This window comes from Phyllobates terribilis, unplaced genomic scaffold, assembly GCF_046119375.1.
Source record: "Phyllobates terribilis strain yellow unplaced genomic scaffold, ASM4611937v1 Scaffold_1__5_contigs__length_1240528914, whole genome shotgun sequence".
Taxonomy (NCBI): domain Eukaryota; kingdom Metazoa; phylum Chordata; class Amphibia; order Anura; family Dendrobatidae; genus Phyllobates; species Phyllobates terribilis.
In genome coordinates this window covers 251007471-251034016 of record NW_027362761.1, presented here as the reverse complement: position 1 = coordinate 251034016, position 26546 = coordinate 251007471, and the positions used below count along the sequence as shown (strand labels likewise).

The 26546-nt window shown below is 41.9% G+C and overlaps 1 protein-coding gene across 2 annotated transcripts in view; it reads right to left on the bottom strand.

Annotated features, from left to right (window-relative positions):
- ADCY4 (adenylate cyclase 4) overlaps window positions 1-26546 on the bottom strand; it is a 109264-nt gene that overhangs the window by 38891 nt on the left and 43827 nt on the right. For both annotated transcript variants that reach the window (XM_073671154.1, XM_073671153.1), the window contains exons 3-6: window positions 2181-2378; window positions 1937-2101; window positions 644-793; window positions 97-242 (exon numbers count right to left, since the gene is read on the bottom strand). In XM_073671154.1, coding sequence (XP_073527255.1) covers window positions 97-242; window positions 644-793; window positions 1937-2101; window positions 2181-2378 — 659 coding nt within the window. The remainder of the gene's footprint in view (window positions 1-96; window positions 243-643; window positions 794-1936; window positions 2102-2180; window positions 2379-26546) is intronic.

The window sequence follows — 26546 nt, the reverse complement described above, 5'->3', positions numbered from 1 at the left end:
GAACAATGGTTCATCATGTGGACGAGGGAAATATACAAGTCTTCATTGCAGAGACGTATCAGTGTGTCATTAAGCCCAAGATTCACTTTTACACACCTTACATCTTTGTGCCGCTTGATGTAAAGATTATGGAAGTTGTTGGTATTTTCTTGCTGTGGTCGCTTTTCTTTTAATCTCGCTATGATCTCTTCTTTCATCTCCGTTGCAATGTACTGTGGCAGGATTGAAAGCAGCAGCTGCTCCTGGGAAGAGGGAAAATAAGAGTGTAAGATATAAAAGCAGCTTGATGCCAGTACACCTGCTAAATCTAAGAGGCATGGGCCAATCCAAAAAGTCTCAGCTGGCAAACAAACCCAATGAAGTTGATGTTGTTGCGGACATGTTGCCTATTATCATTGCCACAATAGATTATCTTACAGTACGTCTCTCCCAAACAGTCTGTTTTTTAGTCTGACTAAACAATCAAAAATCTGATCGAAAATTCCAATATAGCAAAACCAACAAGATTTGCATAGTAGAATAACTGATTAAAAGCAAGTCTACAACAGTAATGCAGAAAATGGTTAATTGTAGAAAGTGTATACATTTCCTCTGTATGATACACTTAGAAATGGCTGACAATGGGAACAAAACCCTACCGTACCTGCTGCCTCTCCTGTGAGTACAATTTGCGTCGGGATTTAAAGAAGTTGATAGCTTCATGGTAGGTGTCCTTTAATGCACTTTCGGTGACTCGTTTGTGGTAACCTCCAACCACATTCCCGCACAGCAAGATGACCACGTCTGCTATAATCTGCAGATACGACAGACAGTAAGCTACCGTCTTGCTTAGACTTCTAATTAAATAAGCAAGTGCTCTTAATAGAAAAATATTAAATATTTAACTAAAAGTTTTGTAATGCCCCCATACACAGGTAGCTGTTGGGTGAACAATCAACTGGCCAATAGCCATCTCTCCTGTTCGCCCCCACCCCCTCCTAAACAGGAGCACTCGGCCTACCAAAATTCTTCTGTGTCCTTTGTGAACTATTTGACAGAGTGACTTAGTATCTTAATACCGTGCAATCCCTTTAAGTCGCTATTAGTGTTGAGCGAGTAGATTTCATTAACCCTTTCGGCAAGCGGTCTGCCTGCGTTAACATACATTCAAGTGACAGCCAATCAGTAAAAGTTTAGTGCTGACTGTCAGTCTGTGTTAAAGTAATCACTTAGACTAATATACTGTCACAACTAAAGGCCCCATCACACATAGCGACGCTACAGTGATCCCGACAACGATACGACCTGTCAGGGATCGTTGCTGCGTCGCTATGTGATCGCTCGTGAGCTGTCAAACAGGCAGGCATCTTTCCACGATGTCCTGCTCCTGGTTACCAGTCTGCTGAAGCAGGAGCAGGCTGGTAACCATGATAAACAGCGGGTTGCTAGGGGCACACGCGCACTTAGTAACCCGCTGTTTATCATGGTTACCACTCTGCTATGGTGAGCGGGAGGTTACCGCTCACCGTAGCAGAGTGGTAACCATGATAAACTGCGGGTTACTAAGTGTGCGTGTGCCCCTAGCAACGCGCTGTTTATCATGGTTACCAGCCTGATCGCTGGTCCCGCTGGTCACACACAGTGATGTGTGCTGACCAGCGGGAGGGCAAAGACCAAAAAATGGTCCAGGACATTTTGCAGCGATCAGCGACCTCACAGCAGGGGCCTGATCGCTGCAAAGTGTCACACATAGCGACATCGCTGGTGAGGTCGCTGTTGCGTCACCAAAACCGTGACTCAGCAGCGATCTCGCTATGTGAGATGGGGGCTTTAGACTAATACACTGTCGGCCAATGCTGCAATTACAGGGTTGGGCTGACTTTAGACTAAAGTGTTTGGCGGGACTTAATGGTCGGTACTGGGAGAACAATCAGCTATGGACTGGAGTGATACCTACCTGCAAGGCAAATTCTCCAGCAGACTGATGACTTGAGGAAGATACGTAAACACTGAGAACAATGATATGTGATAGGGAGCAGATAAGCCCAGCAAAGATTGCCCCTTTCATACACAAAGGTAGCATGGTGTACAGGCTGACAGTCACAAACAGCGTCCAATAAACCTAACACAGAACACAATGCATTAGAAGAAGGAGAAAAGCATTCTTCAGTATATGTGGCCGTGTAGATTATTTCACTTACCTGATCCCATGGAGTCACAATGCTGCTAGTGAATATAAATGCATAGCCCATGGCGACTAGGCAGCCCCAGATGATAACAGCCAACAGTTTCATACCCTTCTGTAGTATGCTTTTTATGCACACCAGAATGAAGAGTAATGTGAACACTCCCAGGGCGCAGAAAACACTTATCAGGAAGCCCACGTTGTCTGAGAAGGTCTACAGAGGGAGATACAAAAACATCATATAGTCATAACCGTCAATGGGAATGGGAAAGCTCACCACACCTTGGTGTGGTCATATAAGGATTCTTTCTGTACAAGACACCGTGCACCCTGACTATTCACACGGTACTGGGGAAGGACTCTGCGGTTTAACGTGAAAACATCATAATAAACTGCATGAATGATACAGTAATGTTTAAGTGAATGATAATAAATGTGGACATTTATTATATTATTTAATTTTACTCACTTCTATAGTGCAATTAATTCCACAGCGCTTTACATACATTATCATCACTGTCCCCACAATCTACATTCCCTATCAGTATGTCTTTCTGGAGGAAACCCATGGAAACACGGGGAGAACATACAAACTCCTGGCAGATGTTGTCCTGTCCCACCTTGTTCACTGCATACACAAGTAGCTAGGGTACTTTCTACATGCGGTCAGCTACCTGACTTCTTACCTCCAGGGCTGTGGAGTCGGAGTCGTGGAGTCGGTGCTCATTTTGGTGGAGTCGGTATAAAATGGACCGACTCCTAAAATATATAATAAATTGGGTACAGTAGTTCAATGCAGAATGTGCTGAATATTTTTTCATAGGAATTTGGGAAAGTTATGAAATGTCCTAAAAATGGCTGTTCTATTCCCGATCTAAGGCTACATTCACACACAGCGTTTTTGCTGCGTTTTTTTGAGGATACGTTTTTCAGCTGCAAAAACAGAACATCTTTTTAAAAAACCGCATCACCTGAAAGGTTTTTGAGCTCATAGATAATGTTTTCAATAGCAAAAGCAGATTAGAAAAACGCCGCACAAACTGACATGCTCATTCTTTGTGAGGATCCTTTTTTGAGCCCAAAAACGGATCCTCACAAAAAGATGTGTCTGAATGTCATATCTTGAAACCCACTGACTTTGCTGGGATGCCCAGAGACACTGCATTTTACTGCAAAAAACGGATCCGCAAAGACGCTGTGTGTGAATCATGGCCGTAGCCAGCGAGGGGCAGCTGCCCCCCCCCCCAGGAGCAGGGGCACGCACCTATCAAAACTCACTTGTATGCTGCAGTGCTCCGGTCCTGTACTGGCTCCAGACTGCAGGGGGCAATCTCCCCTCCTCTGGTCCTGTCTTCTGCCGTCTTCACCAGAGAGAGGAGGGGGAGGGGTGCCTGCCCTGCACAGGATCTGATTCCTGAGCCCTGAGCTGGAGAAAGTGAAAGTACTACTGCTCATCTCTGTCACAGGAAGGTAACTAATGCTAATATTGTAGGTGATTATTATGTGCTCTCTGTACAATGTGTGAACTATATGTGCGATATGTGCAATGTACTAATCGCTGTCTGTAGCGGTCATCTGTCTATCACACTCTATCCCTCCATGTATTCATCCATCTATCCATCTATCTATCCCTCCATCTATCCGTTCATCTATCCCTCTATCCATCCATCCCTCTATCTATCCATCCATCCCTCTATCTATCCATCCATCCCTCTATCTATCCATCCATCCCTCTATCTATCCATCCATCCCTCTATCTATCCATCCATCCCTCTATCTATCCATCCATCCCTCTATCTATCCATCCATCCCTCTATCTATCCATCCATCCCTCTATCTATCCATCCATCCCTCCAGCTATCCATCCATATGGCTATCATCTATCTATCCATATATATTTATCCATCCATTCCTGTATCTATCTATCTCACCATCTATCCATCCCTCTATTTACCTATCTATCCCTCTATTAATCTATCTATCTATTCCTCCATCTATCCCACTATCTATCCATCCCTCCATCTATGACTTTATCTATCTATCTATTTAAATATAAGCAATATATGTGGGAGTCGGTGTACGGGAAATAGAGGAGTCGGAGTCGCAGGTTTGGCTTACCGATTCCACAGCCCAGCTTACTTCATGTGTTGGAAACAGAAATAATTGTTGATATGCTTCTGCACTTATTACTGAAGCTGAGGTGGGCACTGTGCTCCAGCCTAGTGGTAAACTAGTAAGAAAGTAGGCTTGCACATCATTATCTGACAGCCACCTGCTCTCTAGTTACTTCTATTTTTGCAGCCATCAGAGCCCCTTCTAATGCTACCTTCTGACATTTCTCTCTGATGTAGCAGAGAATTTCCTTGAAACCTGCAGTATTCAGGCCATAATCAGACAAGACATTTGTGTGGCATTTTTACACAGAATACCGTCAGATGTTACATGAACATCTTGTTAGATGACTTCTGTTACAAAGTGGTCCCTGAAGGGAGATGTCAGGAGTGCTACTTTCAGCTGTTTGTTTCCTTATGCCCAGAAGCTCATCGTTCATGCGTATGTAAACTAACTGGTATTGCAAGTAGCAGTCCAGAAATCCCCCCTCAGGGACCACTTTGTAACCTAAGCCTTTTAGAGCACTATATGCGTTCATTGAACCTACATGTTAGCATGTCCCTGAGTGCTGCATTTCACAGTCAGTGTGAACCTGGTCTTATAAATCCATAGGAGCAGATCTTAATTGCTTAGCCTGTTTCAGGGCAAATCCCCAATTCATTACTAGCCACTAGAGGTCTGACTGCTGTATGGAAAAAGGAGGATGGAAACTGTAAACTAAAAATTAATGCACACCTTTGTTTTAGGAAATGTATCTCTACCCGAGCTGATAAGCAGGGGTTAATTGATGTGTATGAATTATTACAGTAGCAGCAATTACTGCCATTTTCCATAATTAACAAGGAGATTGTAACATCCATTATTCTGGAGGCTGGAGAATTTTCAGATCAGATTCTTTCCTAAAGAGTTTCACACATGGATCTGCAGATGCAGCATTCTAGTCTGTACAAGCAGCTAATTACAAGCTAATTGAGCAGTTTTCTCCAGATAGCGCATATCGTCAGCAATAGCTGGCAGAGGAACACAAGACCCATTTTTATCTCATTTAAGAGCAGCAAGATCCACATTCCAGAGAAGCAAACACATGGGCGATGACATCCACGCCACCGAGGAAATAAGTATGGCTATAGACTGGAAGCACCGCTGTCTTTCTCCAGTAACTATACAGCCCTGAAGTACAGATTAAAGGGGTTGTCCGGCCTTGTGAATCCACACATCGCACATCTCACTGTGAGGATTCGACAGTGCCAAGCGACCATGTGTTCTTGAAAGACAGATGTTGTTTTAAATGGCGGAAAAAGACAAAATGTGCACATACCCTAATGCTAGGGCTACATGGCAATCCGTCGTGTTGCTACAGATTTCAGTGCAAGTCACATGCGACTGCTCTGTGATATGGCCATTTATTTCCCAGCAAAATCACAACTGCAAAATAGTCAAGCGACAGCAAGTATGCCAATGGCATATATGTGCTCACATGCCAACTAGACTGGCATGGCCTCGCTCAATGCAATAGTATTGACCGAGGCTGGTTACATCTTAGTCAGAATGTGATCACATATATGCAGATGGCATGCCCGCTGTCACGTGCCCGCTGCTCCCGCAGAATCCTCACAGTGCTTTGTGCGATGTGAGGATTCACAAGTCTGCAATCATACAGAGTGTACTATACAGAAAGGTGTGTTCACATTGTGTCTTTTTCCGCCATTTAAAAAAAAATGTCTTTCAAGAAGAAAACACTTTACAAAACTCTCCTTTTCTCTGAAGTTGTGTAAACCTGAAGTGTCTTTCTTTTGTTTTTGGTCATTTCCAGTGCTTTTGTGGAGTTTTTTGCCTTCAGCATTTTTTTGAGCATTTTTTTCCAGTCGTTATTCAAACTCCATTAAGCAATAAAGAAAACGCTAGCAGTTTTTGTAGCAGAATTGCACAAAAAAAAAACCTCCAGGGAATTGTAAGCCTTCCCATTTACTTGTATGGTAAGCATTGTGCATCTTACTATTGGAAAAGCCAGAACACTGTGCAGGTTACTCTTCCTTTAAATGCTTGGCATCTTTGAAAGCCTGAAGCGCTTAACAGAAATGCAAAAGCCTGAACATAAAAAACAGCAAGTCGCTTGCATAGAAATGAATATGTTCATTCTTTTCAATGTTTTTACTGCGCAAAAACGGTGGGAAAAGATGTAGTATGAACGGGGTTTTTTTTTGTACAGAGACATAATGGGGACATTAAAAGAGTCAGTGTAGCCCCTATTATACCCCTATAAATTAAAGGCATCACCCATCAGACTGACTTACAAAAGTATTTACATGTAAGTGCATTGCTGATATATGTAAGAAAGCAGATTAATCACAAAGAAAAAAAGTCATGTCAAGCTGTCCGCTTCTGTCCTGACAGTATCCACATGCATAACAACAGTATCTAGCTGCAAAGGCATCCTGAACGAAAAAAAAAAAAAGTAGTTTATTGTTGAAGAGGACCTTTCACCAAATTTTTCATATTGACACATGATGCAATAGTGGCCACTCAGTGTAATACTTTTTTTAACCCCTTCACTCCTGGGACATTTTCAGTTTTAATTTTTTTTCTCCCCTTCTTCAAAGAGCCATAACTTTTTTATATTTCCATCAATACGTCTATTGCGTAATGAGTTGGACTTTTGAATGGCACCATGGATTTTACCATATATTGTACTGGAAAATGAGAAAAAAAAAATCCAAGTGTGGGTGAAATTGCAAAAAATTCCACCATGTTTTTTTGGGCTTTTATTTACTATATTCATTAAATCCTAAAACGGACTTGGCAATATGATTCCCCAGGTCAGTACGAGTACGCAGATACCAAACATGTCTAATTTATTTTTTTAATAAAGCCCATGACGTACTAATACACGTCTGTGCCCTGGGACTTAAGAGCCTGACCCGTATTAGTACGTCATCGCGATCGCACACAGGCTGTGCGGGCGCGATCGCCGCCGGGTGTCAGCTGATTGTCACAACTGACACCCGGTACTATGTGCAGGGAGCGGTCCCACACCGCTCTCGGCACATTAACCCCAGCAAAGTCTAAGGGGAGGTGATCGCAATACTCACCTCCTCTTCCGGCCTCCAGCGCTGTCTGCCGCGGCTTCCCAGGTGTTGCCATGACGACCCGATGTCGTCATGGCAACATCCGGGTCACCAGACAGCAGGAAGATTGTTTGGTCATGCGCAGTGCTCCATCCCTATGCTATGCAGGCGATCAGAATAAAAAAAGTGAAAGTCCCAGAGGGGGACAAAGTAAAAAAGTAAAAAAAAACTTTCAGAAAGTGAAAAAAAATATATATAAAAAAAAATAAAATTGTAAAAATATAAAAAAATAAAATAAAAAAAATAATCCACCAAAAATAAAAATATAATGTACTCATCAATAAATATTATGAAAAAAAAACAAAAAAACCCAATAAAAGTTCACATATTTGGAATCGCCATGTCCGTAACGACCTGACCTATAAAACTGTCCCACTTGTTAACCCCTTCAGTGAACACGGTAAAAAATAAAAAACGAAGCAAAAAACAATGCTTTATCATAATACCGCCAAACAAAAAATGGAATAAAACGCGATCAAAAAGACGAATATAAATAAAAATGGTACCGCTGAAAACATCATCTTGTCCCGCAAAAAACAAGCCGCCATACAGCTCCATCATCTGAAAAATCTAAAATTTATAGTTCTAAGAATAAAGCGATGCAAAAAAATAATTTTCTATAAAATAGCTTTTATTGTGTAAAAGCGCCAAAACATAGAAAAACTATATAAATGTGGTACCGCTGTAAACGTACTGACCCAAAGAATAAAGCTACCTTATCAATTTTACCACATGCGGAGTAGAATAAAAAAATTAAAAAAAAAACAAAAAACAATTCCTGAATTGTTGGTTTTTGTTTATTCTGCCTCCCAAAAATCGGAATAGAAAGCGATCAAAAAATGTCCACGTGCCTGAAAATGGCACCAATAAAAACGTCAACTCATCCCGCAAAAAACAAGCAGTCACATGACTCTGCCAACATATGGCGATGCAAAAACTAGATTTTACAAAATATGTGTCTTTTAGTGTGTGACAGCTGTCAATCATAAAAACCCGATAGAAATCTGGTATCTCTGTAATCGCACCGACCCGAAGAATAAGGTCGTCTAATCACTTATACCGCACAGGAACGGCGTAAAAAATAAACGCTAGGGCTGGGGTTGGGGTTAGGGTTGTGCTAATGTTAGGGTTGGGATTAGGGTGGTTGTTTTTTTCAAAAGTAAAAAAAAAATTAAAAATGACGATATGGCAACTAGTGTTGAACGCAAGTGCTCGCTACTTGAGTTTGCATCGGGTGCTCGGGTATGCATTGGGTATCGCGGGTGCTCGAGTCTCCGCCCCATATGCTTCGCGGCCAAAAAAAACCTCACGGGGATTGCCTGCCATGCACGAGCGATCCCCGCATGTTTTTTTTGGGGTGTCTAATAACCGTGAAACATGCGGGCGGGGACTCGAGCATTTTACTTGAGCACCCATGATACATGGTGCATACCTGAGTACCCGATGGAAACTCAAGTAGCGAGCACTTGTGCTCAAGACTAATGCCAACTTATTCAATATGATGACCTAATGTCATCAAATTCTGTGTCATACCTCTGGGTTCAAAATGTTCACTATACCCCTTGATAAAATCCTTGAGGGGTGTAGTTTCCAAAATGGGGTCACTTGTGGGGGGTTTCAACTATTTAGGCACATCAGGGGCTCTCCAAACGCGACATGGCGTCCGCTCTCGATTCCAGCTGATTTTGTGTCCAAAAAGTCACACAGTGCTCCTTCCCTTCTGAACTCTGCTGTGCGCCCAAACACTGTATTTTCCCCACATATGGGGTATTGGCGTACTCAGGAACAATTGAACAAAAGTTTTTGGGGTCCATTTTCTCCTGATACCCTTTTGAAAATAAAAAAATTGGGGCTTAAACATCATTTTTGTGGAAAAAGTTTGCTTTTTTTATTTTCACGGCTCCATGTTATAAACTTCTGTAAAGGACTTGGGGGTTCAAGGTGCTCACCACACATCTAGATAAGTTCCCTGAGGGGTCTAGTTTCCAAAATGGTGTCACTTGTGGGGGGTTTCCACTGTTTAGGCACATCAGGGGCTCCCCAAATGCAACATGGCGTCCGCTAATTATTCAAGCAAATTTTACATTCAAAAAGTCAAATGGCGCTCCTTCCCTTCCGAGCCCTGCCGTGCGCCCAAACAGTGGTTTTCCCCCACATATGGGGTATCTGCTTAATCAGGAGAAACTGCACAACAAATTTTGGTGTCCATTTTTTCTTTTTACCCCTGCGAAAATAAAAAAAATTGGGTCTAAAGTAACATTTTTGTGAAAAAAGTTAAATGTTAATTTTTTTCTTCCACATTCCAAAAATTCCTGTGAAGCACCTGAAGGGTTAATAAAGTTCTTGAATGTGGTTTTGAGTACCTTGAGGGGTGCAGTTTTTAGAATGGTGTCACTTTTGGGTATTTTCTGTCATAAAGACGCCTCAAAGTGACTTTAAATATGATGTGGTCCCTAAAAAATGGTTTTGTAAATTTTGTTGGAAAAATGAGAAATCGCTGGTCAACTTTTAACCCTTATAGCTCCCCAATAAAAAAAAAATTTTGGTTCCAAAATTGTGCTGATGTAAAGTAGACATGTGTGAAATGTTATTTATTAATTATTTTGTGTGACATATCTCTCTGATTTAAGGGCATAAAAATTCAAATTTTGAAAATTGCTAAATTTTCAAAATTTTCGCCAAATTTCCGTTTTTTTTCACAAATAAACGCAAGTGAGATCGAAGAAATTTTACCACAATCATGAAGTACAATATGTCACGAAAAAACAATCTCAGAATCAGGGGGATCCGTTGAAGTGTTCCAGAGTAATTACCTCAAAGGGACAGTGGTCAGAATTGTAAAAATTGGCCTGGTCATTAACGTGCAAACCACCTTGGCTTGTAAAGGGGTTAAGTGGTAAAAAAAACAAAATTCCGAAATTAGTACGAAAAAAAAGTTTTTGCTTTCGTCGCCATGTAACGTTTTCATTTTTCGGGACCTGAGGCTGGGTGATGGATTATTTTTTGCGCCCTGAGCTGCTGTTTGTACTTCTATCCTTTTTGGGGTAGATAATATGTTTTGATCGCCTCCTATTGCAATGTTACGGCGACAAAACAAACAAACACACACACGTAATTCTGACGTTTTGATTTATTTCTCATTAAGCTGTTTAAAAATCGAATTAATTTTATATTTAGATAGATTGGACATTTATAAATGCAGCGATACCAGATGTGTATTTTTTTAATTGTTTTATTTTCAATAAGGCAATAGGGGGTGATTTGAACTTTTGTGTGTTTTTTTTACCCCCCCCCCCCACACTTTTTACTTTATTTAATAGTCCCCTTATAAGACTTGAAGCTGCGATCGTCCAATCACCTGTGCTATACAGAGCAGTGCATTAGAACTGCTCTATATAGCAGATATCATGATATCCTGTGTACGCCGGCCACAGGAGAATCAGAATGACGATCTCGTCACAGGCGCGCTGATGGCTTAAATATACGTCATATCTCGTGAAGGGGGTAAATTCGCCTCTCTGCTGCGTAGATATTAGCAACCAAAGTATTTAGCACCTAAGAAGTTTTTTTTTTTCTTTTAAAGTTTAAGTGGGTGTTATCAGACAGTTTTCACTGGGGGCGTGCACTGCTTCTTCCTGTATGATACTGACCAATCATAAGCAGGCAGTAAAAAGAACACACCCCCACAATGGCTTACACCAGGTTTTGTCACAGTGTGAGATGTAATCACACTTATGTCTGCTGTGCTCAGTCAACTTGTATTTGTTATGCAGTGAGATCAGGGCTGTCATTACATCTCATATGGGAGCAGCCTGTTCTGGAATATTCCTGTGTGAGCTCTAATGACACCATGCTCCTATCTCACTGCAGAGCGAGTACAAGATGAACACAACAGACATAAGTGGTTACTCTTTGAGCCCTAACCTCTGGGCAGGCAGTGTGGGTGAGAGGCAGTACAGCAGAGGTGGCCTTGTTAAAGGAAGAGAGCTGAGAGTCAGTAATGTGACACAGCTAAACTCAGCTGCACTGTCGCTCCTCCACACTGACTCATGCAGCAGGTTAGACAAGGAGATCAGAGCTGTATCATTACATCTCATCCACTGAGAAACCTTCTCTAAGCTGTCCTAGAGGTGTGTTCTTTTTCTGCTGTGTTGCCCCCTGCTTATGACTGGTCAGTATAATACAAGGAGAAGAAGTACACATCCCCAGTGAAAACTATCTGATAATTCCCATTTGGACTTAACTAAAGTTAACTCATTAAGGCACTGGCAAATAATTTGATTGCCAATATCTCCCCAGTGGAGTGGCGAAATGTTAAAAAAAAAATGAAAAAAAAACACAACCCACACTTACTATTGCATCCTGTGTTCAGTTCAACATGAAAACTTTGGTGAAAGGTTCTCTTTTTTTTTTTTTTGCATTATGCTCCACCTAAAACATGGTGTAACTGTAGCCTTAGTGCGGTTTCATACCTCGTATTTTTGCTCATGGCATTACACTCTTTTTTTGTGCAACAAAATAGCTGCAGCCAAATTTTGGTTAACAATATTAAATGCACAATAAACATTGCAGGATTTTGCTGCATGAATGTGTGTGTCTATAAAAAACATTTGTGTTTATCCCTTTCGGTGTGTGTTTTGAGGTTTATTGCATTTATTTTTCAAATGCAACACAAGGTGCTTTATAGAGAAACAATTTGTATGATTTTCATGCATTTTTAAATTTTATTACAACGCCTATGGGACAATGAATGCAACTAAAACCACACCTAATGCATGCCACAAGGGAAAAAAATTGCCCGAGACCCAAACCGACCCTCCAACCCCAAAAAGAAACGCCCTTTGGCAGTGCAGGTCTTGTGTACACAGGATGATATGCTGCCAAGAACGATGACCTTTTGTGAAAACTAAAAGATTACTTCAACCGATGAACAAGCGTTTTTCTTGTTTGCGGGGTGATCGGGAGTCTGCTTAGACTACACAATTATCGTGAACGCGTGCCACCATGATAGTGCAGTGCAAACGCACAATGCACATTACTCATATACAGATTCATGCATTATAGGTTGTATTCACAATTGAACTTTTCTCTATAAAGTTTTCTATCACTTCCTGTCTAGGTGACCAGAGTCTACTTTTCTAACACCTCAACCAAGGTAGCCATAGTGAGAGCACGGCAGGGAGACTCCAATGATAAAGTTAGAAGATGGCTCCGAGTCCTGGGCTGGGTTAGAACATGTGCTTGTAAAAGGAAAGGCAGACAGGTAAAAAGAAAAGGAGTGGTTGCATAGATCGGGAGGTTTTCTTAGACCAGTACATAGACTTGTTGCAGATTATTAATGCAGCTATTTACACCCCCATTTTACACCTATACATCAAATAACAGGAAAGTCCAAGCACTGTCCTTATACAAACTACGCTGGATCACTAATTGTATCAGAAAGAAATTTGGCCAAGCAGAATAGAATGGACTGTGTACTTTGCCTGCTGTCATGTTCAGCCTGGCCATGTGCCCTCAGTGTTCCCTATACAGTATAATGAAGCCATGTTAACCAATTACACACTGCGGCCAGGGTCTATAACTGTGAGACCCCTAGCTGTAATCAAGAATACTCATTTCTCTTATTTAACTGTTAATACATACTTACAGAATTATTATAGGAGCCTGAAATATGTTAAGGTGTCTCATGAAACTCATTTTGTAGTTTACCATGCCATTTGTATTGAGGACACAATATTATTATTATTATTATTATTATTATTAATAATAATAATATGCAAAATGTCCTCAATGTTAGCAAATAGGAAAGGTACAGCCCAGGTAACAACGGCAGGTTTCATGGATCCAATCCTCTAATAAAACTTGTACTATATCATTAAGGGATTAAATCTCTGCTGTATTTGTCTATGTGTAATATTAAACCTTGTATAATTCATGTTTTGGATACAGTCACAAGGGAGCTTGATATTATCTAACTTTCTTCATAAACAGCATTGACCTGGTTTTGTCCATTAAACCACACCATGATGTCGGCACAGATCAGATGATGCCTCGTATGCTCCCCCATAGAAATCAATGAATATCTCCACATTAGTGCTGTTAGCAACAATTGCTGCCCCGTCATTATCTACAAAAAAAATCAGCACTTTAAAAAGGTAGGTCCAGACTGAGTTTTTGGATGAGGATTTAGAACTAGATTCTGCTCCTAAATCCACATTAAAAAAACACTTCAAATACTCTTTGAATAATATTCTGATTGGGAAAAGTTCTTTTAGTGCACACAGTACTGTGTTTTTCACGTTATTTTGAATATTTGCCAGTAAAACTAATAGGAAGCTTAGTCAAAGAGTACTGTATTTTTCGGACTATAAGACGCACTTTTTTCCTCCAAAATTTTGGAGGAAAATGGGGGGTGCGACTTATAGTCCAAACATTGCATCAAAACTATGAATGAACACATGTGGAATTATATACTTAGCAAAAAAGTGTGAAACAACTGAAAATATGTCTTATATTCTAGGTTCTCTGAAGTAGACACCTTTTACTTTGATGAGTGCTTTGCACACTCTTGGCGTTCTCTTGACGAGCTTCAAGAGGGAGTCACCGGAAATGGTTTTCACTTCACAGGTGTGCCCTGTCAGGTTTAATAAGTGGGATTTCTTGCTTTATAAATGGGGATGGGACCATCAGTTGTGTTGTGCAGAAGTCTGGTGGATTCACAGCTGATAGTCCTACTGAATAGACTGTTAGAATTTGTATTATGGCAAGAAAAAAGCAGCTAAGTAAAGAAAAACGAGTGGCCATCATTACTTTAAGAAATGAAGGTCAGTCGGTCCGAAAAATTGGGCAAGCTTTGAAAGTGTCCCCAAGTGCAGTTGCAAAAACCATCAAGCACTACAAAGAAACTGGCTCACATGAGGACCGCTCCAGGAAAGGAAGACCAAGAGTCACCTCTGCTTCTGAGGATAAGTTTATCCGAGTCACCAGCCTCAGAAATCGCAGGTTAACAGCAGCTCAGATTAGAGACCAGGTCAATGCCACACAGAGTTCTAGCAGCAGCACATCTCTACAACAACTGTTAAGAGGTGACTTTGTGCAGCAGGCCTTCATGGTAAAATAGCGGCTAGGAAACCACTGCTAAGGACAGGCAACAAGCAGAAGAGACTTGTTTGGGCTAAAGAACACAAGGAATGGACATTAGACCAGTGGAAATCTGTGCTTTGGTCTGATGAGTCCAAATTTGAGATCTTTGGTTCCAACCACCGTGTCTTTGTGCGACGCAGAAAAGGTGAACGGATGGACTCTACATGCCTGGTTCCCACCGTGAAGCATGGAGGAGAAGGTGTGATGGTGTAGGGGTGCTTTGTTGGTGACACTGTTGGGGATTTATTCAAAATTGAAGGCATACTGAACCAGCATGGCTACCACAGCATCTTGCAGCGGCATGCCATTCCATCCGGTTTGCTTTTAGTTGGACCATCATTTATTTTTCAACAGGACAATGACCCCAAACACACCTCCAGGCTGTGTAAGGGCTATTTGACCAAGAAGGAGAGTGATGGGGTGCTACGCCAAATGACCTGGCCTCCACAGTCACCAGACCTGAACCCAATCGAGATGGTTTGGGGTGAGCTGGACTGCAGAGTGAAGGCAAAAGGGCCAACAAGTGCCAAGCATCTCTGGGAACTCCTTCAAGATTGTTGGAAGACCATTTCCAGTGACTACCTCTTGAAGCTCATCAAGAGAATGCCAAGAGTGTGCAAAGCAGTCATCAAAGCAAAAGGTGGCTACTTTGAAGAACCTAGAATATAAGACATATTTTCAGTTGTTTCACACTTTTTTGTTAAGTATATAATTCCACATGTGTTAATTCATAGTTTTGATGCCTTCAGTGTGAATGTACAATTTTCATAGTCATGAAAATACAAAAAAATCTTAAAATGAGAAGGTGTGTCCAAACTTTTGGTCTCATATATATATATATATATATATATATATATATATATATATATATATATACCGTATATTCCGGCGTATAAGACGACTTTTGAAGACTGAAAAATCTTCTGTCTAGTCTGGGGTCGTCTTATACGCCGGTAATGCTTTTAAACTTTCAGAAATTGACATGCGGGGATACTCTGGGGGTGTTAATAAGCTGCCGTGGCCGTATCCCTGCCATGTCGGAGTTAATATAAGGTGGAGGGAGTTAAAATACGGCGGCGGTAGGTCCAGACAGTCAGCGCTTCTGTGCTGAAACTGACACATCGCTGCGTATTCCCAGCTCCGGACACAGCGCAGGGCTTCTGTGCCGACAGCTTTCACTTGTCACAGAAGCGCTGCGCTGTGTCCGGAGCTGGGAATTTCGCATCGCTTCTGTGACAATATATGAAAAGCCGGCAATTCAGCAGCGGCATAAGCCGGCACCCGACAATTTAGAATAGAAAGAATAGAGAATCACACATAGATTAGATAGATAGAAACATGTCAGTCACATATATATGAAGTACAGTGACAGTATTGCTTACTGTACTTGTCATTTAGTGTAAAGGATTTATTAAAACAAATAATAGTGTTTTCATGCACCGTCTCTTTAAAAAAGCCGGCCGGCAATTCAGCATCGGTACCCGACAATTTATAACAGACAGAATAGAGCTTCACACATAGATTAGATAGATAGAAACATGTCAGTCACATATATATGAAGTACAGTGATAGTGTTGGTTACTGTACTTGTCATTTAGTATTAAAATAAAGGATTTATTATTAAAAAAATTGGCGTGGGGTTCCCCTTAATTTTAGTCTCTAGCGGAGGTTAAGCAGACGGCTGGGGCAGATGTTTGAAGCCTGGGAAGGGGGTAATACCCACGGAGCTTCCCAGGCTACTAATATCAGCCCCTAGCTGAATACATAGCCTTTACTAGCTATTAAAATGGGGGACCCCCCAAAAAAATGACGTGGGGTCCCCCCTAATTTAATAGCTAGCAAAGGCTAGGCAGACAGCTGGGGGCTGATATTAATAGCCCAGGAAGGGAGCCATGAATATTGGCCCCCTCCCAGGCTAGAAACACCAGCCGTCAGCCGCCCCAGAAATGGCGCATCCATAGGATGCGCCAATTCTGGCACTTAGCCTCGCTCTTCCACGCTGCCCTGGTGCGGTGGCAGGGGGTAATAGGGTTGGGGTTGATGTCAGCTTATAATGCCAGCTGACATCAAGCCCAGGTTAGTAATGGAGAGGCGTCTATAAGACACCCCCATTACTAACCCCATAGTCAAAGTTAAAAAAAACACAAACACCCAGAATAAAGTCCTTTAATTGAAATAAAGACACAATTCTTTATTGTTCTAAATTAAACCATACTTACCATCACGCCCATTCCAGCTGAAGCCAACGATCTCCTGCAATAAAAGAAAAATAATAAACCAACCTCATCCTTACCTTTCCATGGCTCCCATGACCGGTCCAGCTCTGCTACATCGAGATGACAGGCTGGACCGCAGCAGAACGCTGCCATCCAGCCTGTCATCCCGCAGACACTGAGAAGAGCAGGCATGCTTGCGCTCTGCAGTGTCTGGCTGTGACGGCATCCAGATGAGCCGACAATGAACTCAGCTCACCTCCTGGACGTCCGTCACTGACAGCGTGGGAAACTTCTACTGCGCATGCGGGGAGCAGGAGAATTTTCCCACGCTGTCAGTGACGTGCATGAGGTGAGCCGAGTTCATTGGACATGATCTCGGCTCATCTGGATGCCGTCACAGTCAGACACTGAGGAGCACAAGCATGCCTGCGCTTCTCAGTGTCTGCCGCATGGCAAGCTGAACGGCAGCGTTCTGCTGCGGTCCAGCCTGTCATGTGAATGTAGCAGAGCTGGACCGGTCCTGGGAACCATGGAAAGGTAAGGATGAGGTTGCTTTATTATTTTACTTTTATTGCAGGAGATCGTTGGCTTCAGCTGGAATGGGCGTGATGGTAAGTATGGTTTAATTTAGAACATTAAAAAATTGTGTCTTTATTTCAATTAAAGGACTTTATTCTGGGTGTTGTGTTTTTTTTAATTACTTTACTAGAAATTCATGGTGGTCATGTCTAATATTGGCGTGACCCCATGAATTTCGGGCTTAGGGCCAGCTGATAATGCCAAGCTGGCCCTAACCCCTTTATTACCCAGTGAGCCACCGCACCAGGGCCCTGGATGAGTTGGGTACAGCGCCAGAAGATGGCGCTTCTATGAACGCGCCATTTTCCGGGGTGGCTGCGGACTGCAATTTGCAGCGGGGGGGGCCCAGAAAGCTTGGGTCTCCCTGCGCTGCAGATTCCAGCCCCCAGCTGCCTAGTTGTACCTGGCTGGACACAAAAATAGGGCGAAGCCCCACGTCTTTTTTTTTTAATTATTTCATGAAATAATTAAAAAAAAAAGGGCTTCCCTATATTGTTGTGTCCGGCCAGGTACAAATAGGCAGCTGGTGGTTGGGGGCAGCCCGTTCCTGCCTGCTGTACCTGGCTGGACACAAAAATATGGCGAAGCCCACGTCAACATTTTTGGGAAAAATTAATTACAAAATTAATAATAATTTAGGGACTGCATCTTTATTAACCCCTCAATTGTCATTTAGTGTTAAAATAAAGGATTTTTTAAAAAGAAAATTGGCGTGGGATCCACCATCATTATAGTCTCTAGCGGAGGTTAAGCAGACGGCTGGGGCAGATGTTTGAAGTCTGGGAAGGGGGTAATACCCACGGAGCTTCCCAGGCTACTAATATCAGCCCCCAGCTGAATACCTAGCCTTTACTAGCTATTAGAATGGGGGACCCCCCCAAAAAATGACGTGGGGTCCCCCCTATTTTAATATGTTTATGAGTGACAGTTTTCCTGCTATATACCTGCATGTCATAAGAATTTAAATTAAAAAAGGACCATGTTAAATTCAAATCTGTTTTTTTTTAATTTTTACCGGTGTTTGGTATGCGTTGGAAAAGGGGTAGTCTTATACGGTGAATATATCCTAAACTCTATATTTTAACAGGAAAGTAGGGGGGTCGTCTTATACGCCGGAATATACGGTATATATATATATATATATATATATATATATATATATATATATATATATATATATATATATATATATATATATATATATATATATATATATATATATATACATACACAGTACAGACCAAAAGTTTGGACACACCTTCTCACATTTATACTGTGCTGGGGGGAGGAGCAGGACACAGGAGGCAGCAGCCGCCTGCTGCAGCTTACACTGTCCCCGCTGCTAAAGAAAATGAATATTCACTGCTCCCCACGCCCATAGGCATGGGGAGCACTGAATATTCATGCTCCTTAATAGAGGCACACAGTGTATCAGCAGCGCGGCTCCTGCTGCTGCCGGGCGATCGCGTGTGCCCGCTATTAAAAGGGCATGAATATTCACCCCCTCTCCGCGCCCATGTGCGTGGGTAGGGGTGAATATTCATGGCCTTTAACAGCGGGCACACGCAATCGCCCGGCGGCTACACTGTGTGCCGGCTATTAAGGAGCATGAAGTCACTGCTCCCCGCGCACACAGTCCCGGCAGTGACGTCATGCGCGGATCACATTTAGAGATCCGTGCGGGCAGACAGGATGCAGTGCTGGAGGAGAGAAGAAAGGTGAGTAAAAGTGTTTATTTTTTTATGTGCAGCCTGATGGGGATTAGGGGGACCATACTAGGATAAGGATGAGGAGTGCCATGCATACCAGGATAAAAATGGGGGGTGCCATGCATACCAGGATAAGAATGGGGGGTGCCATGCATACCAGGATAAGAATGGGGGGTGCCATGCATACCAGGATAAGAATGGGGGGTGCCATGCATACCAGGATAAGAATGGGGGGTGCCATGCATACCAGGATAAGAATGGGGGGTGCCATGCATACCAGGACAGGGGTGAGGGGTGCCATGCATACCAGGATAGGGGTGAGGGGTGCCATGCATATCAGGATGGAGGGGTGCCATGCATATCAGGATGGGGATGGGAGCCAAGTATAATAGGAAGGGGGGGGCATATCTACCAGGATGGGGGATATTATCAGAATTGGGGGACATTACCCCTATTCCAGTGTCAGCAGCAGACCCCCTCCCCCTTAACAGGGCATCGTGACCACATTTTTTGCTTAATTTTTTTTTTCTATTTTCCTCCTCTAAAACCTAGGTGCGTCTTATAGTCCGAAAAATACGGTAGCATGTAATGAATCCAGTGCAAGCTGGCTATTTCTGGGTATAAATAACATTTTTACTTAACTTTATTCAATGCATCATTATGAATGAGGCGATGCTAATTTTTTCTGGCACTAGATGAGGGTTTTTGGAGACAAAAAAAAAAGGTTCTTTAAATATTTGTAAAATTCTTAATTTAATTTGTATTCCACATTGAGACTCGACTATGCAATCCCTTCAGAAATACACAATACTCTGTCCTGCAAAGTAACTGTACAGAAAATTGTGTAAAGTTTGACCAAGCCTCCACATACAATTAAGCCCTTGTTGCATAAGGCAGATAACTGAAATTCCACCTTTGATTAAAGGTAATCCTTCCCCACTGCTTTACCTACGACATGGACAAGTGTAATTCAAGTGAATGGACAAGAATGTGTATCCTGAAGCAAGCAGCCAAGATGCGCGTATGGGTATGAGGGATGGCTTCAAGAGACAGTCCCAGAACAAATGTTAGCCCTCTAATAGTAATGGACACTATGTGAGTTGCACTGATCACTTTAATAGTGAATGATTCTCTGTATTTTAGTCTTTACATTGTTTTTTTATGTACTACTTTGAGACACATGAAGACTGCAGCAAAGCTAGGTAGGGTTAAATCCTAGCTCTACAGGTTCTGATTAGGTGCCCCTGGATAGCTATGACTTATGTGACCAAACTGAGACTAGTTCAATGGTGTCTGAGTAGGCAGGGTATGTATTGTTTAGTCAGTACCTGGACTAGGCTAGGGATTTTATGTTTAAAGGTTTTGTTTTGGTAATGTACAACCAGTGGAAATTAACACTATTCCGTGTGAGATATAAAAAAAACCCCGTGGCTTCGAATTCCAAGCAGCTACTCAAGAGAATGAACCCCTACAAGGCTCACATGGAAATTTATAAAAAAAACCCTTCAGGTCCACACAGAAGATTCTGTAGTGTTCAGTAACAAAACTAACTCCACTACCATTTACATAGTGTACATTATGATCAGAGGAAAAGATAATATTGCTTCAGTGAAAAAAAGACCATAAACATTGAGAAAGCAACATCACATTTTCATGTAAAATGCAACATTATGTAGCTGTGTTACAGCTTGCTTCATATGGAGCCATTAGAGTGTTGTTATAGGAGTGCATTAGCACTTTACTGTAAGTCTGTGGGCCTTTGATTTCAGAATAACGGCAGAATAACGGCAAGTTCCATATGATACTATATGTACATAGGTACTCTCACTCACAAGCCTTGCCGTGCAGGCCCTGTGTATAGGACTATATGCACAAAAGCACAGGCAGTATGAGCAGTTATACAGATCAGTTCTACGATCTGTATGGCTCAGTATTGTACACTATATTCCAGACCAACTCACAAAGACAATCAGGGCTGTGGAGTCGGTAAGCCAAATCTCCGACTCCTCAATATCCATGCCACCGACGCCACGACTCTGACTTCCTCATACATGGCTTATGTTTAAGTGATAAATTTACTGTAGCACAGATTCATCTCAGCTAAAAGTCTAGACCCTTAGATCAGGAATAGGACAGCCATTTATAGGAAATTTCATAACTTTCCCAAATTGTTATGAAAAAATATTCCCCACAAACTGCATTGAACTACTGTACCCAATTTATTATATATTTTAGGAGTCAGAGTTGGTACATTTTATACAGACTCCAACTCCACCAAAATGGGCGCCAACTCCGACTCCGTAGCCCTGCAGAAAACACCTGCAAAGGCTTCCGATGCGTTTAAAAAGGTCCCTTAGTCTGTTTCAGTAGGCTCCACAATCATGGGGAAGATTGCTGACTTGACAGATGTCCAGAAGGCAGTCATTGACACACTCCACAAGGAGGGTAAGCCATAAAAGGTCATTGCTAAAGAAGCTGGCTGTTCACAGAGAGCTGTATCCAAGCATATTAATGGAAAGTTGAGTGGAAGGAAAAAGCGTGGTAGAAAAAGGTGCACAAGCAACCGGATAAAAGCAGCCTTGAAAGGATTGTTAAGAAAAGGCCATTCAAACATTTGGTGGAGATTCAGAAAGAGTGGACTGCTGCTGGAGTCATTGCTTCAAGAGCCACCACACACAGACGTATCCAGGACATGGGCTACAAGTGTCACATTCCTTGTGTCAAGCCATTCATGACTAGTGATGAGCGAGTATATTTTGTTAACCATTTCGCCGAGTATACTCGGCCGAGCACCGAGTATTTATAGCGTGCTCGGGCTTTAAGTTTTCTTCGCTCCGTGTGCATGATTTGCGACTGTTTGACAGATTAAATACGTGTGAGGAATGCTGTTTTTCCAGCATTCCTCACACTTATAGCCTGAGCACGCTATAAATACTCGGTGCTTGGCCGAGTATACTCGGTGAAAGGGTTAACAAAACATACTCGCTCATCACTATTCATGACCAATAGACAATGGCAGAAGCGTCTTATCCGGGCCAAGGAGAAAAAGACCTGGACTGTTGCTCAGTGGTCCAAGGTGTTGTTTTCAGATGAAAGTAAATTTTGCATTTCTTTTGGAAATCAAGGTCCCAGAGTCTGGAGGAAGAGTGGAGAGGCCACAATCCAAGCTGCTGGAGGTCTAGTGTGAAGTTTCCACAATCAGTGATGGTTTGGGGAGCCATGTCATCTGCTGGTGTAGGTCCACTGTGTTTTATCAAGACCAAAGTCAGCGCAGCCGTCTACCAGGAAATTTTAGAGCACTTCATGCTTCCCTCTGCCGACAACTTTATGGAGATGGAAATTTCATTCTCCAGCAGGACTTGGCACCTGTCCACACTGCCAAAAGTACCAATACATGGTTTAAAAACAACAGTATCACTGTGCTTGATTGGCCAGCAAACTCGCCTGACCTTAACCCAATAGAGAATCTATGGGGTATTGTCAAGAGGAAGATGAGAGACACCAGACCCAACAATGCAGATGAGCTGAAGGCTGCTGTCAAAGCAACCAGGGCTTCCATAACACCTCAGCAGTGCCACAGGCTTATCGCCTCCATGCCACACCGCATTGATGCAGTAATTGATGCAAAAGGAGCCCCGACCAAGTATTGAGCGCATTTACTGAACATACAGTACATTTCAGTAGGCCAACATTTTGGATTTTAAAAACATTTTTCAACTGTTGTTATAAAGTATTCTAATTTACTGAGATAATGACTTTTGTGTTTTCATTGGCTGTAAGCCATAATCATCAACATTAATAGAAATAAACACTTGAAATAGATCACTCTGCTTGTAATGACTCTCTCTCTCTCTATTATTATATATATATATATATATATATATATATATATATATATATATATATAATATATAGGAGTTTCACTTTTTGTATTGAAGAACTGAAATAAATTAACTTTTTGATGATATTCTAATTTAGTGAGAAGCACTTGTACATTTTAATTAATGGATCTTTGAATAATAATAAGTACCATAATTGGATGTGTTTAACCCCTAATACGCGTCTGTGCCCTGGGACTTAAGAGCCAGACCCGTATTAGTACGTCATGGCGATCGCGCGCGCACACAGGCTGTGCGGGCGCGATCGCCGCCGGGTGACAGCTGATTGTCACAGCTGACACCCGGTACTATGTGCAGGGAGCGGTCCCGCACCTCTCCCGGCACATTAACCCTCGCAATGCTGCGATCGAAGTCGATCGCAGCATTGCGGTGGCTAAGGGGAGGTGATCGCAATACTCACCTCCTCTTCCGGCCTCCAGCGCTGTCTGCCGCGGCTTCCCTGGTGTTGCCATGACGACCCGATGTCGTCATGACAACATCCGGGTCACCAGACAGCAGGAAGATTTTTTGGTCATGCGCAGTGCATGACCAAACTATTTTCTCACTGTGCAGCGCTGACAGCCTGCATAGCACAGGGATGGTGCTCCATCCCTATGCTATGCAGGCGATCAGAATAAAAAAAGTGAAAGTCCCATAGTGGGACAAAGTAAAAAAGTAAAAAAAACTGTAAGAAAGTGAAAAAAATTTTTTAAAAAAAAAATTGTAAAAATATAAAAAAAAAAAATAAAAAAAATAATCCACCAAAAATAAAAATATAATGTACCCATCAATAAATATTATGAAAAAAAACAAAAAAACAATAAAAGTACACATATTTGGTATCGCCTCGTTCGGAACGACCTGACCTATAAAATTGTCCCACTAGTTAACCCTTTCAGTGAACACGGTAAAAAAAAAAAAAAAAAACGAAGCAAAAAACAATGCTTTATCATCATACCGCCAAGCAAAAAATGGAATAACACGTGATCAAAAAGACGAATATAAATAAAAATGGTACCGCTGAAAACGTCATATTGTCCCGCAAAAAACAAGCAGCCATACAGCTCAATCATCCGAAAAATCAAAAAGTTATAGCTCTCAGAATAAAGCGATGCAAAAAAATAATTTTCTATAAAATAGCTTTTATTGTGTAAAAGCGCCAAAACATAGAAAAACTATATAAATGTGGTACCGCTGTAAACGTACTGACCCGAAGAATAAAGCTGCCTTATCAATTTTACCACACGCGGAGTAGAATAAAAATTAAAAAAAAAACAATTCCTGAATTGTTGGTTTTTGTTTATTCTGCCTCCCAAAAGCTGGAATAGAAAGCGATCAAAAAATGTCACGTGCCTGAAAATGGCACCAATAAAAACGTCAACTCATCCCGCAAAAAACAAGCCATCACATGACTCTGTCGGCCAAAATATGGAAAAATTATAGGTCTCAAAATATGGCGATGCAAAAACTAGATTTTACAAAATAGGTGTCTTTTAGTGTGTGACAGCTGTCAATCATATAAACCCGATATGATTCTGGTATCTCTGTAATCGCACGGACCCGAAGAATAAGGTCGACGAATCACTTATACCGCACTAGGAACGGCGTAAAAAATAAACGCTAGGGCTGTTTGTTTTTTTCAAAAAAATAAATAAATAAATATAGATGACGATATGGCAACTAGTGTTGAACGCAAGTGCTCGCTACTTGAGTTTGCATCGGGTGCTCGGGTATGCATTGAGTATCGCGGGTGCTCGATTCTCCAACCCATATGCTTCGCGGCCAAAAAAAAACTCGCGGGGATGGCCTGCCATGCACGAGCGATCCCCGCATGTTTTTTTGGGGGTGTCTAATAACCGTGAAACATGCGGGCGGGGACTCGAGCATTTCACTTGAGCACCCGTGATACATGGTGCATACCTGAGCACCCGATGCAAACTCAAGTAGTGAGCACTTGCGCTCAAGACTAATGACAATTTATTCCATATGATGACCTAATGTCATCAAATTCTGTGTCGTACCTCTGGGTTCAAAATGTTCACTATACCCCTTGATAAAATCCTTGAGGAGTGTAGTTTCCAAAATGGGGTCACTTGTGGGGGGTTTCCACTATTTAGGCACATCAGGGGCTCTCCAAACGCGACATGGCGTCCGCTCTCGATTCCAGACGATTTTGCGTTCAAAAAGTCACACAGTGCTCCTTTCTTTCTGAACTCTGCCGTGCGCCCAAACACTGTATTTTCCCCACATATGGGGTATTGGTGTACTCAGGAAAAATTGAACAAAAGTTTTTGGGGTCCATTTTCTCCTCTTACCCTTGTGAAAATAAAAAAATTGGGGCTAAAACATCATTTTTGTGGAAAAAGTTTGCTTTTTTTATTTTCACGGCTCCATGTTATAAACTTCTGTAAAGGACTTGGGGGTTCAAGGTGCTCACCACACATCTAGATAAGTTCCCTGAGGGGTCTAGTTTCCAAAATGGTGTCACTTGTGGGGGGTTTCCACTGTTTAGGTACATCAGGGGCACATTTGCTAATTATTTTACATTTAAAAAGTCAAATGGCGCTCCTTCCCTTCCGAACCCTGTCGTGCGCCCAAACAGTGGTTTTTTCCCACATATGGGGTATCTGCGTGCACAACTAATTTTGGGGTCCATTTTTTCCTGTTACCCCTGCGAAAAAAAAAAAAAATGGGTCTAAAGTAACATTTTTGTGAAAAAAGTTAATTAATTTTTTTCTTCCACATTCCAAAAATTCCTGTGAAGCACCTGAAGGGTTAATAAAGTTCTTTAATGTGGTTTTGAGCACCTTGAGGGGTGCAGTTTTTAGAATGGTGTCACTTTTGGGTATTTTCTGTCATAAAGACCCCTCAAAGTGACTTTAAATATGATGTGGTCCCTAAAAAATGGTTTTGTAAATTTTGTAGGAAAAATGAGAAATCGCTGGTCAACTTTTAACCCTTATAGCTCCCCAATAAAAAAAAAATTTTGGATCCAAAATTGTGCTGATGTAAAGTAGACATGTGGGAAATGTTATTTATTAATTATTTTGTGGGACATACAGTACAGACCAAAAGTTTGGACACACCTCATTTAAAGATTTTTCTGTATTTTCATGACTATGAAAATTGTACATTCACACTGAAGGCATCAAAACTATGAATTAACACATGTGGAATTATATACTTAACAAAAAAGTGTGAAACAACTGAAAATGTGTCTTATATTCTAGGTTCTTCAAAGTAGCCACCTTTTGCTTTAATGACTGCTTTGCACACTCTTGGCATTCTCTTGATGAGCTTCAAGAGGTAGTCACCGGAAATGGTCTTCCAACAATCTTGAAGGAGTTCCCAGAGATGCTTATTACTTGTTGGCCCTTTTGCCTTCACTCTGCGGTCCAGCTCTCCCCAAACCATCTCGATTGGGTTCAGGTCTGGTGACTGTGGAGGCCAGGTCATTTGGCGTAGCACCCCATCACCCTCCATCTTGGTCAAATAGCCCTTACACAGCCTGGAGGTGTGTTTGGGGTCATTGTCCTGTTGAAAAATAAATGATGGTCCAACTAAACGCAAACCGGATGGAATAGCATGCCGCTGCAAGATGCTGTGGTAGCCATGCTGGT